At 38.5% G+C, this 17,497-nt stretch overlaps 2 protein-coding genes across 4 annotated transcripts in view; one reads left to right on the top strand and one right to left on the bottom strand.

The window, feature by feature from the left end:
* The window catches only part of LOC108017914 (uncharacterized), a 127,031-nt gene that overhangs the window by 33,908 nt on the left and 75,626 nt on the right, over positions 1–17,497 (top strand). Inside the window, exons 2-5 of the mRNA XM_065865755.2 lie at positions 1,202–2,053; positions 13,294–13,401; positions 14,213–14,304; positions 15,714–15,961. Coding sequence (XP_065721827.2) covers positions 1,350–2,053; positions 13,294–13,401; positions 14,213–14,304; positions 15,714–15,961 — 1,152 coding nt within the window. The 5' untranslated portion in view covers positions 1,202–1,349. The remainder of the gene's footprint in view (positions 1–1,201; positions 2,054–13,293; positions 13,402–14,212; positions 14,305–15,713; positions 15,962–17,497) is intronic.
* The window catches only part of LOC108017892 (uncharacterized), a 38,215-nt gene continuing 37,312 nt past the window's right edge, over positions 16,595–17,497 (bottom strand). For all 3 annotated transcript variants that reach the window (XM_036814642.3, XM_065865764.2, XM_017085066.4), the window contains one exon: positions 16,595–17,311. In XM_036814642.3, the coding sequence (XP_036670537.3) occupies positions 16,712–17,311 (600 nt within the window). In that variant the 3' untranslated portion in view covers positions 16,595–16,711. The remainder of the gene's footprint in view (positions 17,312–17,497) is intronic.

Genomic DNA, 17,497 nt, shown 5'->3' with positions numbered 1-17,497 from the left:
ACACACAACTCAGGCAGGCACTCTATGAATGCTGAATAATTTATGCATCCAATTCCCAGGCAGCGGCATTTGGCCAGAATTGTTGACAACTTGCCTGTGGGGGCCTGTGGCAATCCGTATTTTGATTTGGTTTGCCAAGTTTTTACTTTATCCGATTAGCCCATCCTAATTACCACCGGCTGTGTTTGCATAGCTGTGGCACATGTATATTTGAATTGGATTAGATTTGATTGCATTTCTCTATGGCTTTTGTCGAGCCAAGTCCAGTTGCTAAATGTATTTATTAACCCAAGACATACTTAATAGGTAATTGTTAAGGAAATAGTAATTTAACAATAGAATGTTGCAGGTTTCCAGAAAAATAGTACTTTAACCATTTAAATATTGTTATATTTAAAATTTATTTTTAGGTGTCCAAAAGTATGCTACAATAAATTTTAAACTCCAAATTACAATGAAATCATTCAGTAACACAGCTATACCGTATTTTACTGCATACTTTTAGACACCTACACTTATATTTTAAAGTGATTTCATAGGTAAAAAAGGTATATCTATAGAAAATAGTAATTTATCTATAAAATCTTATTGGTCCGAAAAAAATTGTACTTTTCCTATTTGAAGTGTTGTTATATTCTAAATGTAATTTCAGGTGTCTAAAAGTATGCAACAATGTATTTTAAATTTATAAATACAATGAATGAGTTCTTAAATACGACTATCCTATTTTACTGCATACTTTTAGACACCTAGAAGTACATTTACAAGACCTAGTGATTTTTAAAAAACAGTAAAGTAACAATTTTGGCCTTTGAATTTTAGCCAGTTTTTTTCTATGCATACAGACGAGCTGCAAAAAGTGGGGACAAAAAAAGCTAACATTCGAAATATGGGAAAACAATTTGAGGGCTCAAAAGAAAAGCGGGCCCGGGCTCTTTGTATTTTTTTGTTTTATGACCAGCCACGCTCGGCGACACCCATGAAGGCCATGATTGATGCGCTCCTCGAGCTCCTTCGCGTTTTAGTGGATTTCGAAATTGCTTTTTTCACGCTGACAGCATACAGTCGGCGGCACAGTGAATGCTGTGAACGCCGTGAAAGGCCAACGGCAGTTATTCAAATGCAAACGACAGCTGTCAAAATGGTTTTAACTAAAAATTCGACTTTATCTTTCCCTTTTTTTTCTCCACTCTCCTTGCAGTCGGTGCAAAAAATGGGCCAAATGTCAATGAGTGACTGGGCGGTGGCAGCCGCCAGGAAAGCAATTCACGTCCTCGCCGAATGATAAGCTAGCTGCTGGCCAAAACAAGAAGAAGAGATAACCAAGAGAGATCCTTAAAGCCAAGTCAATGACCCTCGTCCGGTTATCAACGACCATATGGCTGATATGGCTCCTGCCGGCGGCGGTCCTGCCCCTCCAAACCGATGCCGCCCACGCCCATGCCGCCTTTCCGCTGCCCGCCGTACCGCTTCCGTCGCCGCCCCCCTTCTCCCCCGGCCAGAATCAGTTTGCGTTTAACGCCTTCGCCGGGCATCAGGCCTCGGGGGGCGGTGGCCACGCCCCCGCCAGCTCGCCAGGATGCGGGGGCATGCTGAAGCAGCGACATGGCATCATCCAGACACCCAATTTCCCCCATCGATTCGGCACGCCCATCGAATGCGTCTGGATCATTGATGCCTCCGATATGCCGCCCCAGGGCCAGGGAAACGTGTCCATCGTGGTCTATCTCACCCAGCTCTACGTGCTCAGTGGTCTGAAGTTCACGGAGTATATGTACTACTCGGATGACTTCAAGGTGCCCGCCCATCGGGTCTTCACGCTCACCGAGGACGATGTGACCCAGGTCACGTGGGTGCAGTTCCACAGCCAGTACCTGGAAATAAGGTTCACCATGGCCACCTTGGATGGAACCCATCTGAGGGCCCTGGATCGCCTGCTGGACGTCTATGGGTTCAACATCACCTACGAGGTGCAGAACGAGGTGAAGGCGGCCCAGTGCAACGCGCTGCAGTGCCGCTTCCTGGGCGACTGCTTCGCGAGCTCCGACTTCAGGTGAGTCCCCATACAATCCATAAAGATAAATAACTAAAGAGATCTTTAAAAAAAAGAGAGGAGTTAAACATTTTTTTCTTTCCTAGCAAAGTTTTTTTAAGTGAATTATACACATAGTTAATAATATTCAATAGTTACAACAGGAGTTTGGGTTACTATATAACTTACTCAATAAGGATCCATATCGGGCACATAATCAACATGGCGTATGCGTTATTTTAAATTTTTTATTTTAAAATCGTTAAAACTATTAAAGATTTTGTATGAATTTAGTTGACTTAGTAATTCACGCAGTACAGTTATAATTATGTACATTTTTAGGTACATTTCGGAACTGTTTATATTAGCCACATAACCAACATGGCGAATGAGTAATTTGTTTCTAGTAATTTTTTGAAATTTTTGATAATAAAGTATTTTTTTAACGTACTTTATCCGGAAACAAAAACAATTGATAGAAACAATAAAAATATATTTTAATAATGTAGCAGATTCAGGGAAGAGGACTGTATATTGGGAGTTTTGAAGTTGGTAGAGTAAACTTACCCAATTATTTTCTACTACAATTTTTTTCACTACAAAATGATGGACAAATCTTAGAGAAAAACTAAAATTAATTCAGATAACAACTTTTTTTATTTCATATTGGTTTTTACTTATACTGAACCCAGAGCCCAGAACAGCACTAATAGATTCCATAGCTTGAGTTATTGGATCCCAATTATGAATTGTGAAAACTCTATTAGTTTGCTGTTGAATTTTCAAATATTCTTCCTTAAAATTTTTCTTTTTAAAGAAACCATATTTGATTTTTCGGTATTTCCAATTACTTTCAGAATGGGAATCCTTTTTCTCCCTTGTTTTATAAATTTGTTTCCAAATATGACCAAAGTTCTAACTTCAGCCCAACCAAAAATCAGTTCAGACGGGCAGAGTGATTGAGGCAGCTGAAATATATGAGTACCCAATGCCCGAGCAATCCGACACGGTTTCCCCATGGACAAGACCACCTGCGTCCGGAACATGTAGCATATTTAAGCGCAGGCAAAACTTTTCAGCTCCCTTCGACCTTCCAAAATTTGTCGGGGGAAAGTGAAAATGAAAATGGCAGAGGACAGACCCCAGATTCAACTGGTTTTACAATTCCGTTTCCCTTCTGTTTGGACATATATGTGTATATAGTACAATCGCAGGTAGCCGATGAAAATGTAAACTGCTCGCACATCAATCTTTTGGCTTTGGTTTCGCTTTTTGGGTTCGGGATCGGTTCAAGGCCCTCCACCTAAACCAAGTGGGAGCCATACATTTGTAATGTTTCAATAAGTGGAGCTCGAAACAAGGATTTCCCCGGCGGAAAAGCGGAAAAAGCGGAAAAGCGTAGGAGCCGAAACAATGGACGGCAACCCATGTCAGTGAAAAGAAAACTCGTTTGCCAAAAGTCAAAAGAAAAGCGGGATGCATTTTCCTCTGACAAAATCCAGGTGGGTAGTGAGTAGTGAGCAGTGGGTTTTATGAATAAGCTCCGCAATTGAGTTTGACGTGAGAGCTTGTGGTAACACAATGCCTTGACAACTGGTGAAAAGGCTGATTAATTGAAGAGCTTCTCCTCGAAAGCAGCGAATATCACCCTAAACAGTGGCAAATAATATTATATATATCTCCCATTGTAAAACAATTATAAAGTCTAATGACAACAAATAGACAATTTGAAGGCAATTAACATGTAAATAGCCTGGCCCACAATGACCCCCAGAGAAGGTTAAACAAATCAAATTAATTGCTTGATTTGCTGAGGGCCGAAGACTTCTCCTGTTTATGAGGGCGAATTTATTTCGAAAAACTTCTGGCCTACTTAACATAATTATAATTAATTGGACTGGCCCAAGGCCGCGCATCCGGGCAGCTAATTGAATATTAATATCAATGTCGAAGTGCGAGTGCCTGCGGGCCAAAAATTAATATAAAAGTGACAGCTGAACGTAGTTGCAGTCTTTTGCTCATTAGAGAGAAAGAGTCCTCGAGCTGGGAAATACAATTTCGCGCCTGCCACGTAGCATCCCGTAAGTTAATTACCAACTGAGGGAAAATGGGCAACCCCTACGTGCTGGAGATAAGGAAGTGCTCCCCCCAAAATATCTCTCAGTGCACGATGAAGCGAAATATGTGAGTGGGGAATGATGGTATGGTGGTTCCGTCAAGTGACTTGTGTCATGAACAAGGCATCACAGCTGCTGCGCACTCGTATAAACAACAAAACAGTCATGCTCATGTTGTCAACTCTCCTGCCACAAGGATATGTCAGGATGTTTAGTATAAAGGATAATGGGGGGAGGGGGTTGTTCAGAACCCCCTCGAATCCCCTTCATTGCATCCCCGTTTATGGCACTCGTTTTCAGCATCTCCTTTGTTGGGTTAATGTGCGAAAATGCATGGCATCGGAGAATGCTAAATAGATGGATAAAACTGGGAATCTTTATGTGTCACCCAGTGCGCATAGCTTAGTCCCCCCGTTTATTAATTTTTGCCGCCTGGGTTGTATTCGTGGAGTGCCATCTCGTCTACTTTGCATATGGTACTGGTACACTTTATATGAACAGCTGGGGGCAAAATAATAGTTCAGTTCTTAGGTGATTCGGTTTTAGAGCGCAAGTTTGTTGCTAAGTTTGCTAAACCTTACAATTTTGTTGCTCAAAAAGTAAAGCTACTAAAGGAACAACTTGAATTTTTAAAATATTTTTTAAAAAACCATACGAATTTCTTTAGGAAAAGTGAATTGCTTTTACTGCCTAAGAAACTAAATAAAATAAAAAAAGTATTATGTTATATTCTTTAAAAAAATATTTAACAAACAAAACTTTATTTACCTATTAAAAGAGATATATTTTTTAAGAAACAGTTTTTTATGGTTGAGCATCTATTTGTCAAAAACAAAAATTTAATTTATGGAATTATTATTTTTGCTGTTTAAAAAAACCGAGCCTTATATGAAAGTAGGTAGCTTAAGAAAGTTAAGGTTCATAAAAATAATTTCTTTTAAAACAACCTCTTGTAACTTTAGTATACTTAACAATAACAGTACAGATATCATAAGAATAATATGATATTTTGAAAAATCATATTTGTTTTGAGTTGGAAAAAACATAATTATTATTTAAGTATTTTAATAAATGCTGTATTGTTATTCTTACCTCTGGTGCTTTCATATGTATTATCATTTTTAATAAGCGCTTTGAAACGAGCGAAGCAAAAGTGTCAAGTGTTGCATAGCTTAAAGCTAATGAAATGCTGTGAAAGTGCAAAGCAGGCTTAAATTAAGCTCGATTTTAAATTAATTGTTATTTTTCGTTTCATTAAAAAGGCACAGAAATATATTTAAAATTTATTGACCAAAATTTATCAGTGGCGTTTGGCCTTCTTTGGTTTTTTGGTAATTCCCGCAAAAGTTGACCAAGCTCATTAATGGCGTGGCGAGGCGACCACTAACCCCATTTGATTGCCAATAAACTTTGTATAAAATATTCAAAATGCTGTTGAGCTGCGAACTGCTGGCAGGAACTTTGGAAAAGCGATTCGGATTCCAAGTTGCCCGGCAAAATCCAGAGAGCAGAAACAATAAGCCATAAACAATTGGCCAAAAGCCAGGAAGGAGTTGCTGTCGCAGCCAGAAGCCGTTGGTTTCCATTTCGAATCCTTGTTTCTTTTTGTTTTTTTTTGGTCCTGCATTTATTTCGACTGACTGAGTGCGTTTCGGGTTGCAGATACATTTTTATGCATTTATTTTTCGGGTGCCCTGGCGTTCACGTTCATCAATTTGCCGCTGGCCAGCGAAAATCTGTTGCACTTCACCGCAAAACTCAACAGAGCAGTAACCAATTTATATTTTTAAATACTTTTTCGTTTTTAAGCCCTTACTTTTGTTTTCTTTTCCCTTCCTTTTCGGCACATCTCTATATTTTCATTAACAAACGCTTAATTGAAAAACTTTTTCGCTTTTGAGGGTCGTCGCAGGGTTACGGAAGGCCCAGTCGCAGACCTTCTCCTTTATTGAACCGATTCGGTAATTTAATCTATTTTCCCCTTCAAGTTTGCAACACAGAGGAAAAGTGGCAAAATGTATTCACAGTTGATGAGCTGAGGAAAATGGGAAAAAATGCCATCGCATTACGCATATATTTCGAACTTGTTAGCTCAGTCTGCTGCCAGACTTTCGCTCTAAACACAACATTGTATCTCTGAGTGCCCGAAAATGTAAAAGAGGCTGTAAAACCCAATCCCCAGTCGGCTGATTGGCAACCTTTTTGCGAGAGCATCGGTGGGCAAACAGAAGAATCTGCACCAATGCCAGTGACATCGGTTCGGAATTAGGCCACATTTCGGGGGGAAAAGTTTCTGGGGTCCCAAAATGGGGTTGCTTGGGTCCCAGACCAGTGACGGATTCGGGGTTACTGTTAACTCTAAACTACATGATCTTATCTAGAGGTTATTTTATATCCCATTTTTAAAAATCCCACTTTCTATTAAATGGAAAAGTATTTGTCCCTTTCTACACAGATAATTTATAAACTTTTTCTTATTTCCATTTTAAAGATTCTCTATCATTAAAAAACTCCAATAGGTCGAAAACTTTTGATTTCATTGAAATACCTACTTATGGAACTTTAAATTCTTGATTAGATTTGCTATAAGTATGATAAAAATGACAATAAAAGCACGGAAGTTTTGAATTAGACCTTGTCATCTTATAAAAATATCTAAATCTAATAAATATCTGATAGATTTGATCAGTAAATAGTAAATTCCTGATGAAGTAAAGTAATATAATATATAAATGATCAAATCAATATCTATAACTTACTTAAAATAATTGTTTTTGATATCTATCTTTATAAATGGGGGATGAGAACTTAAAAAGGGATATAGAATTGAACATAAATGACTTTCTTAAATGGTTGCCGCCAATTTCAAGTCAAGATTATAAGTATGCACCAAAAAAGTTAGGAACCATTCAAAACCCATTATAACCTATATGCAACAATATTAAATAGGAATACGAAATTATTTTGGTAATGGTAATGAATTGTAATAATATTCTTTAAAGGTTACCATCGTCTATATATCGAAATATTTCCTTTTGATAGTGGTTAAATAATAATGAAGGGGAGTAAACAAAAATAATTTTTTAAAAGAGTACCACCACTTTTAAGTCAAGATATTAAGAGTGGACAAAGAGGGAGAAGAAAAAATGGAAAACCCATTTCAATATTTTCGAAAAGCCTCCTCCGAATTCTGGATCCCCCCCCCCCAAAAAAAAAAGAGGTGGGTGCAGATGAGCACGCTCGGCAATGAATATGCGTGGCCATTGGCAGTGGATATGTGGACATGTGGATATCTGCGTCCGATTCTGCTTTAATAACAAAAAGCGAGGCTGGTGCTGAGCAAACAGAATGTCAGCACCAAATGAGATCAGGCTCGGGTTGCGGGGGACCCTATATATATAGAGGGAGGTCCTGCGGAGGTGCATCCTGGAGGCCGATGCACATGCCAGTGGGCCAGCCACATGGCAACTGTGTCAGTGTCATTCCGATTCGCCTGCCTGAGCCTCGGTGCATTGTTTGCCATGTCAAACATTGTCATTTATCCAAAGTCGACGCCCGGGAAAGCCCTGGGAAGCAGTTGGCTTTGGTTGGGTTTGGGTCACCAAGCGTAGTCCGAGCTTTGCATATTGCAATTAAGTTTTGTTTGGCCCCGAAATTCGCACATCGGAACCCCAGCCCAGCCTGCATGTGCCGCTCAATTAAAACTTTTTGCCTCCAATATTGTGGAAATTCGTTGCTTTTAATTTTCCTGTCGTGCAATGACATTGAGGCACTGGCACCTTTACCGCAAATTGGGCTCCTCGCTTGAGCGAGAGATGTTATTACTTATTGAGAAAGTTTCCCAGAAGTAAGGAAGGTCGCAGAGAAAATATTAAAAACTTTTCCAGCACAAGTAACAATGTGGTATTTTTACCTCTTCTCAACTATTTACCATTTATTCTAATTGAATCAGATTATTACGGTTATGTGGTGCAAAAAGTTCCCATTTGTGTGAAATTAAAAGGGGGATACCAAAACGTTCACACATAAAAACTTTTGGGTACAATTTACCAAAATGTAGTTAAGTGGAATTTGTCATACAGATTCTCGTTATTTTTTTGCAGCTCAAGTTTATTTCACCAATATTTCGGAAAAATGTAAATGGGATTTTGTTCTGACTATCAATACCTATATACGTTCCAAAAATTGTTTTAATAGGATCATTCCCTAAAAAGTTATAAGAAAATAAAGTGTGCAATCTCGAAAACACACGATTTGCTGCATGCATATCACCATCTCTCTCGCACTCCCTTTAGCTGTATAAGAGGTATCTAATGGTCGGGGAGTTCTTTCTTGTTTTACCATTAAGTAGTTACCAAAACAACCATTCACTATTTTTAATAGTGGTTAACCTTTTGTTACAGTTACATAACTATCCATATTAGTAAATTTTACCCATAAAATTGTTTTGTGTGTAGAATAATTATAAAAGCAGGCCTTCGGCAAACTAAAAATAATATTTTATTGCAAAAAAACAAAACCATTAAAATGCAAATAGAATAGAACACATACATATTTTTCATATTAAACATCCTTTTGTGTTTTACGACTGTGAAGCGGTAAAATGGCCACCACAAACCATTTCACAATACCTATTTTCTTGCCGCCCGCGCAGTCACCTTTTCACATACGACCATCAAATTAAATTTTATTGCATTAGGCGAATGGGTGAAAAAGTAATTGCCAGCATTTCAGCCTTTCTTTTTTTTTTTTTGTACAACCGCTTCCTTTTTACGGCTACACGTGCCACCGGCAAGAAAAAAGCAATTTGTTGTAATTTCATTGCGTTTTCATCGCATGCTGGCCAGGTGAACAGTCACTGGATGGCACATTCGGATACGCCCATCATTTAAAGTGGAATTAAATGGGAGAGCACAAATTCGTCAGGCTTTGACTCGATTGCTGGATGTTTTAATTATTGATTATTTAAAATGAAAGCAATTAATTCGGAGGAAATCGAGGGAGTGACATATCAAATAGACATAAGATGGTGCGTGGGAGATCTCTGCGTCTTTTAAAGTCACTTCAGAAGGCGTTAAAAAGTATGCTACAATATATTTTCAAACCGGAAATACCTTGTGTTGATACCGGAAAAGGATGTTGCATTTTCACTGCATACTTTTCTGACACCTGACTGATGAATGTTTTACTTATTTAGTATTTATTTTAACGAAAGCAATTAATTCGGAAGATATTTTAGGAGCAACCTATCAGAAACATATAAGATGGTGCATCAGAAATCACTAGGTCTTTTCAAGTCACTTCAAAAGGCGTGAAAAAGTATGCTACAAAATATTTTGAAACCGGAAGTTGGATATATTGATTCCGGAAGAGGATGCTTTCTTTTTACTGCATACTTTTTGACACCATCATTGGGTTTGAAATTAATTATGTATTATTCATAACAGTAAGTAACATAGAAAATATAACAAAAGGGCCAAGGAAAGTATGCAATAATATTTTTTGAGTGAGGAAATCCAATGTGTTCATCCTTTTTTAGATGCATACTTTTAGGAACCTTTTAAAAAGATTTAAAAGACCGAGTGATGTTTGTTAAGGAACTGATATTCCATAGAAAAAATGTATACTGCAAAACTTCAAATTGCTTAAATCATATCAACTTTTCCCAGCTTCACATTAAAGTTTTGCTGCCCCATTACGAGATGCGAATGTTTGAACGCCTGTACAACTGTATGACTATGCGCTTCTTCATATTTTTCAATGCACTTTGGCTTTTTGTCAAAAATCTGCCAAAATTTCTGGCCAGAGTCTCGCAACTAAGTAACAATGCTGGCGACTCACATGACATATTCATGGCAGCCATATGTGTATTTTGGGTTAGCCATTGAAGCTATTCGCATATCGTCATATCCATATCTATGTCCATATTCCATATTCCATATTCCATATTCCAAATGCAGTCAAGCATTTCCCCAGCGTTGTCAGCAGTTTTTGAGTGCAGTGGCAGTCCCATAAAGTTGCTGCAGATTTTTGGCAAGCGCTTTTAATTGTTCGGCCTTACAAATCTGAATGAATTTAAAATGCGCAGAATTGGATTGCCAAGAGCAGTCAAAACAATGCCTTTTCCCCCGGGATCTGTTCAAAATCTATCTGCTCACCACCGAATCGCCAACGAATCGCAGCACATGCCGTATGCGCGGCACATTTAATTTTTATTTAAAACAAAGCGTCAGGCACAAATAAAGGGAAAATAAAACTCGGTGTGCCAAATACTTTTTTGTGTAAAAAAATCTTTCGAAGTGCACATGTCGCAAAATACACAGAATTATGCAAAAAAAAGGAAAGAAAAATAAAGAAAAGTGAACAAATACAACCAAAACTTGCAAACACACGCCCAAAAACCAGCTGCAGGTGATTTTCGACGATTCGTAAAAAATGCAAAGCTCGTTTCATTGAAATGAAGAAGGTTTAGTGCCAGAGCAGCAGCGAAAAGTCCTGCCATTTTTTCGCCCACTCTATCCTTACGAATAGCTGTCGATGACTCAACTTTAAGGTCCATTTAATCCCATCTGTATTACCAAAAAAGCTCTGAGCATATGTTTTGTAACATGCTTTTAAGTAACATATTGTTCTTTGTTGTCTGTACTGACTTAAATCATTAAAGATTTTGTGAGATATATATTTTTCTGCCACACACACAGTATACAATAATATATTTTGGTGAATGAAAATATTCGTCAGCGGTAGATACATATTTTCTCTGCCACCGCTCTGTTACACAAACAGTATACAATATATTATATCATATTTCTGCCACACATACAGTATACAATTTATAATATCATGTTTTGAATCAGTGAAGATGTTCGTCAGCATAAAATACGTATTTTTCTTGCCGCCTCTCTGCCACACACACAGTGTACAATACTATATATACTATATCATAGAACCCAAGTTATTGTTTTTAGTTGTTTGGTTTGATTTAATCCAGTGAAGATGTTCGTTAGCAGTGATACATGTTTTCTTGCCACACATACAGTGTACAATCTATAATATCATATTTTGGTTCAGTTAAAAAGTATGTTAGCATGACAAAACGAATTTTTTTCGGCCACTGCTCTGCCACACACACAGTATACAATTTTCAATATCCTACTTTGGTCACCTATTAAGCATAACGAGAGGATTATTTCTAAAAATAGGAACCCTCTAAGCTGAAATTTAATTACTTCCTAAGCTGATCTGCTTTCTTATTAAACTTTGTAAAATGTTTGTTTGCCTGTCGCCGAAAATCGCTTCCGTCACAGAAGGCAAAACAAGGATACAGGCGATAAGTGCGGCTCCAAGGACTTGTAGGCACCGCAGATGTCAGGACACAGGGCAATTAATTTCCGCTATACAATGGCAGGCATACAAGACCACAAAATTCTTATGTACGAAGGCACTGGGTCAGTGTGTAAGTTGAACAAAGGGGCGGCTTCCCTTAAGTCCTGGCATACTTGAACATATATCCATGCTCGAATGATAAACTGCTTAATTTTCCCAAACATATAGTGGTCAAAATATGGCTGCAGAATGTGTCAGACAACAAGTACTTGAACAAAGCCTTACCAGGAATTTTGTCTCAAGTGGAGGCTGAAACAAAATAAAAATACTTTGCATAATTGCTGTCGCTTGTTTTGATTTTCCTGGAACGCCCAGCTCAAAAGTGATTTCTTATGAACACAAAGATTTCGCATAAAAGTAAAAGTTTTATGAGCATCAAAACTTTTCTGGTCACTTTTTGTTGTGTCCTTTTTTCTGACTAAGTAGGATGGAACTTTTTCTTGGGATACACCCAATATGATTTGAGTTTGATAGGGAAACTGCAGATGGCTCTAATAGATCAATTAGAATTTTTCTTCTATTGTATAACCATTAGGCTTAAGTTCCAGAAGAAGTGTCAAAGAGAAGAGGCTGTATTCACGCTTCTAAGACCCAAAACTCTACCTTTTTTTTGGAATAAAAGGACCAAATGGCAAATTAATTTCGGTTGGCGTGTGTCAACAACGCATGACTTACGAACAACTGGGGTAAGCAAAACAATTGTTCCTCCGGTTGAAAAACGAGCGACATGGGGCGAAACAAATGGCAAAGGATGCCCAATTACTTTGAACAAATGGTTACACATTTCTTTTTCCAAAGCGTCCTCTGAAAAAATTCGGATGCCCAATTAAATTGTCAAAAACGCTGTGAGCGTAAATTATGCTCTGAGATTTTAAATGTCGGTCATTTTCCGGCGAAAGTGACGATTAAAACGGTTTTGAAAAGGGGAGTTTTTATGTAAAAAAGTGCTAATGAAGGTCGGATGAATCCTTTTTTTAATTACTGGTTGGACATTATAAAGTGTTCGATTTTATTGAATATGTGTGTAAAACATTCTTAATACCAAAACGAATAGAGCGAAAGTGAAACACATATTGGCAGGATTCACAAAAATTTCTTGGGGCGAAATTTGATGGAAATGCATCAATGAAAAAAGTTTCTGGGACACCCACAAAAAAACAGGTTACTAGCATTTTATAGAATTTTTTTTAATTAGGAATTATTTTGGTAACTTTTTGGTTTAACTTATATGATCAGTAACTACAAATACATCAAAGAAATGCTGTAAGAAAATGTATTTTTCAAATCCCTTGGAAACTTTTAAAGTGGTTAAACGAGATCACTCAATCCGTGAGAAAATCTTTTTTCCAGAGATTTTTCGCTGGCGACAGGACCATTTTTCACTATTCCCTGAGCTTGGCTTCCGGCTTACTTATTTAAATTATGGTCCGAGGCCAAGAGCTTGACCCAAGTGTATCTGTATCTGATGATGACGCTCTGGTCCTCACTGGCGGGTAGGAATGCCAAATAACTACAAATTCAGCTTAGGCACGTACTTAAAAAAAAGTCCCCATCAAGTGGGTCCAATAAAAGTTTTATGAGTCAGCCGCAATCTGGGGTACAGATAAAGGCGAGTTCTGCGACCGGCGCTGTGATAACTTGTCCACTTTGACCCCTTTGCAGTTGCCACAGTCACAGCTCGACAAACAACTTCTTCATATTCCTCAGATTGCAAACAGGACTCGAAACGTGCTCACATCCTTTTTCTGTTCCTTGCAGCTCTTATGGATGCTCCTGTTTTCCGGGCTTCAGCGGCAGTGACTGTGGTCATGGTCCACTGTGCAAGGACCTTCATACCAACGTGTGCCAAAACGGCGGCACTTGCAAGTGAGTACTAGCTATGATTTAGAATAACTTACATTTACATTGGATATTTGAAAATAAATGCATTACAAATTCTTAATAAATTCTTATGGAAGGGGTACTACCTCAAATTAATTCTTATTTACTTACTATACTGTAACATTTAACGATTTATCAATTAAAATCCTTATAGAAAGAAAACTAAGTAGCCTTTCTCATCGAAAATAAAGACATATGCATTTATTAATTTAAGAAAATTCATAAGTTAATAATAGAACAGAAAATATATTATTATTTATTTATACTTAATTATTATTAAAATGTGTATTAAACTATAATTGAGTTTCAAAATTCGTACTAAGAATAGTTTTTGAAAACTCTTATGGAAAAATAAAGATGACCTTAGTATGACCATATATAATAATATTTTATATTTCTTATACAGCACAACATATTTTTTGATATTCATTGTAATTACAAAATTAGTATCCAAAGAAAACCGGGTTAAATGGCATACAATAAACCATATACTATACCATATATGCAATATTTAAGATGTTCCATAAAAATCTTAGATATTTTATGATCTTTTTTTTATAAAAAGAAACTTAGATTAAAAGTCATATTGTCATATATAGTCATAAAGACGTTTGGACGTTTCAAAATAATCTTTCTTATTTGTAATACATTGTTTTGACACCAAAGGGTGGAATACTTATGGATGCTTTTCAGAACTTACCCCCACTCTTATATTTAGGGCTACTCGCATATTATAGCCCTGCCAGCTCCACTTTTGCTGTTCCCCATATACTTATTGTCGGATCATCATTTGCAGGCACATCGGCGACGCCGCCATAACTTGCCACTGTCCGAAGGGCTTCAAGGGGACCAGATGCGAAATACCCGAAATAAACGAGACGACGCAGGGTGAGTGCAGTAATAAATGTTATTTCCGAGATATATCTACGTACAGTCGGGGGGTCTGGGATATACATATGCAGGCTAATAGGCGCCGGGACCCTGAGAGGGTGGCATAAAAGGCCGGGAAAAAGAAATGGAAGAGGGCGGGACAAAGGGCGCGCCTGTTAAAGTGAAAATGTAATTAAGGAAATAATTAGCATTAAAAATGCACTCATTGCCAGCTGAGGTACCCACGCAGACACTGTGCAGACTGAAATTGAAAGGAAAGACATTTTCCCAACCCCTTTCCCCGGGTTTTCCCCAGTTTTCCCACCTTTTCCCACTTTTCCCCCGCCCCATCTGGAAATTCTCTCGCCCCATTTAATCGGCAAGTGCGTGCAAAAGCAATAAAAATGTATAACAACTGCAATGGAGAGCATTAAAAGGGAGCAGGCGACGCAGTGGAAAACCTCAGGTTGTCACTGTCCGGGATCCGTGCCAATTTCCATACGGCCCCTGTTTTCCGCGATGGGAAACCCGTAACCCCAGGAACCCGGGACAGGAAAAACAACCAACATGTCACCAGCCGCCAACAATGTTTCAGCTTTAAGTTGTGCAGTTCATTGAAACGCAAAGTGCCTGCAATGGTAATGAGAACGGGGAAAACAGGACTGAAAGCTGCAAGCGGATTGCGAGATGTTCTGGTATTTCCAGGAAATAAAGGATCCGAACGGGGCTATAAGCATTTCTGAAAAAAAAATTCGGAAAAATTATATTGAGCTTTTAAGAGAACAGTAATATTTTTCCTATAGGTGAACTGAAATATTAAAAAAATATTAGGGAAACCCTCAAAACGCCTTTAAGGTGCCTAAAAGTATGCAACAATATTTTATAAAATCAAAAGTTCAATGAATTTTTTACTGCATACTTTTAGACACTTAAAATTACTTTTAAAACTGATTAAAGTTAAAGATCCCTTAGTTATTTCTTATAAAGATGCCTAAAAAAATTTAAAAACAATCAGCTTTGATGTGATGGCTAAAAATGGTTCATCAAAAGGAAGTCGCCTCAAAAAATTCCAATTTCATCGATTTAGACACTCCATTCCTTTTTATCTATGGTATAGAAAAAATGCATAGAGCAATGTGATGGGATGGGTGGATAGCAAACCGAGAGATTATCCAAACGAATGCCTGGCACATGCTTGGCATATTTGCCGCATGGTGTTATGTCTTTTATTCAGCTTCGTGCCCCAAGGCGATTTGAGGGTCTCTTCTTGTGGGAATTGCAATGGACACTTCACACAGACCAGTGGATTGTTAATGTTGCCACAGGTGTTGCTCTACGTTCTACGTCCCACATTCATGCGCTCGAAGATATTCCTCGTGAACGGGCCTTTTATGGATGCAATTACCAAATGTTTTTCCTCCTTTCAGGCTGCACCAGCAACACCAGCTCCATCGAATGCCACCAGGCCTGCGACTTTGACAATTTCCGGAGTCCTGGTTCTGGTCCTGCTTCTGGTTCCTCCTCTGCTCAGAGTTATTCCGTCTTTAAAAGCAACAGGAATACGGCTCGCAGTGGCAAAACTCGATACGAGGTGACCATGCGACTTGGTGCCAATCTCACGGGATACTATCGACATGCCGACCGGGAACAGTTGTCGGGCGTTATGGAGAGACAGGTAAGCACTATTGCCTCTTCAACTTTTAATTGCCCTTAAAATGAGGTCTGGGGTGTATACTTCTCAACGGAATTTATTGCCGAGTAAACTTATAATATTTTTTTAATGAGGTATGAAGTAGCTTATCACGATAAAAAGAGGATTACAGAACATAATACAGAAATGGGTTCGCGTCTCATAAACCGTTTTCAGTTTTCAGGGAAATTTCTTCATTAAAACAAATGAAATATGCTATGGTTCCACTGTACTATGAAAATATGGCCATTTATTTATGAAAATACGCAAAAAATACGATGATTGTGATGATTTTTTTGTTTCGGTCCTGGTTGACCATTTGGCGTATATGCCCATATACAAGTTTTTATATATTATTGCACACATTTTCACTATGATTTTTTCGTCTTTTAAAAATGTCCGTTTATTGGAATAACACATATTACTCCAAAATGTTTTCGCCTGGATTAATTTATTTTTTTTAAACCAATTCTCCAAAAAGAATTTTATGAATTTACCAAAAAACAGCCGCTTAATACCAATTTTTAAAATTCAGAACGAATACTTTTTGAGACTTCACTTTTTTGATACTGGTACTTTAAATGGAGTCTACATATTACCCATTAAAACGCTCACATATTCTGTAGTTTGTATACCTTTAGTTCAAAAACATTTTTAAATAATATTGGAATTAATATTTCTTTAAAGCTTGAAAAATAATGTTTATATTTAAAAATCAAAAACCGCTAAAGCAACTTAACCCACATAGTTGTGAGTCAAATTTAGTTGATCCTCTGGTTCGGATGAGCCGTGGAGCACGTTTCGCACTGCTCCTGGAGTGGCGTCCAAGGAGGCGTTCCACATGGGCGGATGACCCGCCTGCTGCTGGGCATTGTTGGGAGTGGGATTAGGACTCACGGGACTTCCAGCGCTGCTCTCCATGATCGTGGGCATGTTGGGCGGATGCTGGGCGGACGTGGCCGGCGGATCCACCCGCTCCATTAGCTGGGTGAAGCTGCCGCCGATGAGGTCGCTGCTTTCGTGCCGCTTGTAGCTGTGGGCGGACCGGGAGAGGGGTCGCCAGCGGTTCAGCTTCTTGGAGGCCATCCGCTGCAGGGGCGGAGTGCGGCTGCCCGTTTCCGGTTTGAAGGAGGCGGCTGCTCCCTTAGCACCAGAAGTGTGCTGCTCCAGCAGAGAGCTCACCAGCTTGTCCAGCACCTTCAGGTCCACGTTCAGCTGGGAGTTCGGAATGGAGTTCATCCGGCTGCCGGACAGGCTGCCCGAACTCGACTGCCCCGGATCACCATCCGTCTTGAGGCGGTTGAGTCCGGCTATCTTGGCCAGGCGTTCGGTTAACTGAAATAGGAAAGCAAAAATCGGTCATTAATTAGAAATCCTTAGATCATTTTAGTTATAAAACCTACATTTTGTTAATTAAGACATAAGAAAAATGTGTTTCTTTCATTTTTCATAATTTTGTTAAATGAGTTACTTGTAGTGTATTCTATAATATTTATAATATCTAATTCTCCATCTTGAAAA

Source organism: Drosophila suzukii, chromosome 2L (assembly GCF_043229965.1).
Source record: "Drosophila suzukii chromosome 2L, CBGP_Dsuzu_IsoJpt1.0, whole genome shotgun sequence".
NCBI classification, from domain to species: domain Eukaryota; kingdom Metazoa; phylum Arthropoda; class Insecta; order Diptera; family Drosophilidae; genus Drosophila; species Drosophila suzukii.
The sequence above is the reverse complement of the archived record's forward strand: the minus strand, read 5'-3'. Positions and strand labels throughout refer to the sequence as shown.